Here is a 1,992-nt window from a genome sequence, read left to right as displayed (position 1 = left end):
TCTCTCAGAATATCAATATTGATAAGAGTAATAGACCACGATAATTATGAAAACTCATTCACAATTCCATCTCATCTCTGCACATTATGACTGAATCAATATATTAACCTAGGGAAAAAGTTTAAACCTTTTCTTTCGATCAAAGATTCACCAATAATTTAACATACAAACAAGGTTTCTTATTGATAATAAATTCAAACAATTGTTCATAGGAATTAATCAATGGTATTGCATAATCATAGGTTAACTAATACCTTAAACTCAACAAAAGAGAATTAGCTCTCCATAGTCATGAAGAACACACAAGGTTTGATTGAGGAATTCATCATGATCAATAAAATCTCTTAATTGATGTAGAATCTTTCTTCAATGGTTGCTCTATGCTTCAGGATCAGATTTCTCTCTTAATTTCGTTCACCAAAAATCGCACCCTTAATTGGCAGCTAGGGCTTCTATTTATAAGAGTTGGGCTGGATACGCCGTCTCCGTGGCTCGACCCAAAACAGTGGGTTTGGCGCGGCGCGCTTGCATCCCTCGCGGCGCGGCCTTGCTAGAAATTCTCCCTTTTGCTTTTCTTTTGATTCTTCCAGCTTCCTTTCCTCTTCATGCTCTTGTAAGACTACTTTTCAGCTCCAAACCTGCATCAATAGTACCCAAAGTGATTCTATTTGCTTCACAACATGAACTATACTTATGTAGTCCAATTCTCATTGAAAAACCCATGAAACTATCACAATTTGCTTAAGTTTAGAGCATAACTTAGTTATAATAACCCGTGAAAATACCATAAATTCATCCCTAAGAGCTAATCGTTATTTTCTTGCTGCTGATTGTGTGGAATAGTTGGGTCTTGTGTTGTCCTCTATGAATAGAGAGATGGCCGTTGATATTTCAGATAAGGGATCGATGACTACTTCCCTTGTATGTTTAAAGTGTCCTTTATTGATCTTCGACAGAGACTTTGCTATTGATTTGATTTGTATGCCGTTAAGGGGATTGGATGTTATCTTAGGTATGAATTGGTTAGAGTATAACTGTGTTCATATTAATTTCTATAACAAGTATGTGCGGTTTTCTACTCCTAATGAGGAGGAAACTGGTTTGTTGTCTGCTAGACAATTCCGGAAATTGAAGCACGAAGAAGCTCTAATGTTTTTGTTGATGGCATCATTGTCTGTTGAGAATCAAGATGCAATTGATGAGTTACAGGTGGTGCATGATTTTCTCGAAGTTTTTCCCGATGAGATTCCTAATGTACCGCCAGAAAGAGAAGTTGAATTTTCTATTGATCTTGTCCCTGGTACCAGACCTGTTTCAATGGCACCATACAGGATGTCAACATTGGAATTGATAGAGTTGAAAAAGAAACTTGAGGACTAACTTGAAAATAAGTTTGTAAGACCAAGTGTATCACCGTGGGGAGCTTCAATATTGCTAGTGAAGAAGAAAGATGGAAGTATGGGGCTTTGTGTTGATTATAGATAGTTGAATAAAGTACCGATTAAGAACAAGTATCCACTTCCAAGAATAGATGACTTGATGGATAAATTTGTGGGTGCACATGTGTTTAGCAAGATTGACTTGAGATTAGAGTGAAAGGTGAAGATATTTAGAAGACGGATTTCAGAACACGTTATGGACATTATGAGTATTCGGTGATGCCTTTCGGTGTTACTGATAAGTGCCAAAATGTCGTTATTTTAAGTATATATTTGTGGCACTTATCAATTCTATTCTTTTGGTTTTTGGTAATAAAATCCCAACTTTTGTGTAAATATTAGTATAGTTGCGTTTGGATTCGTTTTGTGTACCATTTGATAGTTTTTCCTTTGTTTTATAAGTATTTATGCATATCGGAGCCTCGAGGAATAAAGTGTCGAAGGAATGGCTTCGATTACGCAGTTTTGGAGCAAAAAAATAAAAATTCTACAGAAGCCCGCTTAGCCAACTTCCTGCACGCTTTCATAGGCATCGCTTAGCGAAGTCAACTCG

The 1,992-nt window shown here is 36.6% G+C and overlaps 1 protein-coding gene across 1 annotated transcript; it reads left to right on the top strand.

The window, feature by feature from the left end:
- The first annotated feature begins 876 nt into the window (after positions 1-876).
- Positions 877-1,380, top strand: LOC131649597 (uncharacterized). The gene has a single exon (XM_058919350.1). It carries the CDS (start codon positions 877-879, stop codon positions 1,378-1,380), a length of 504 nt encoding a protein of 167 aa, XP_058775333.1.
- The last annotated feature ends 612 nt before the right edge of the window (positions 1,381-1,992 follow it).

This window comes from Vicia villosa, linkage group LG2 (genome assembly GCF_029867415.1).
Source record: "Vicia villosa cultivar HV-30 ecotype Madison, WI linkage group LG2, Vvil1.0, whole genome shotgun sequence".
NCBI classification, from domain to species: domain Eukaryota; kingdom Viridiplantae; phylum Streptophyta; class Magnoliopsida; order Fabales; family Fabaceae; genus Vicia; species Vicia villosa.
This window is presented reverse-complemented; position numbering and strand designations above follow the sequence as displayed.

Bases quoted from the DNA above. Each gene is read 5' to 3' on its own strand.
- LOC131649597 (XM_058919350.1), top strand. From the start codon at position 877: ATGGCCGTTGATATTTCAGATAAGGGATCGATGACTACTTCCCTTGTA.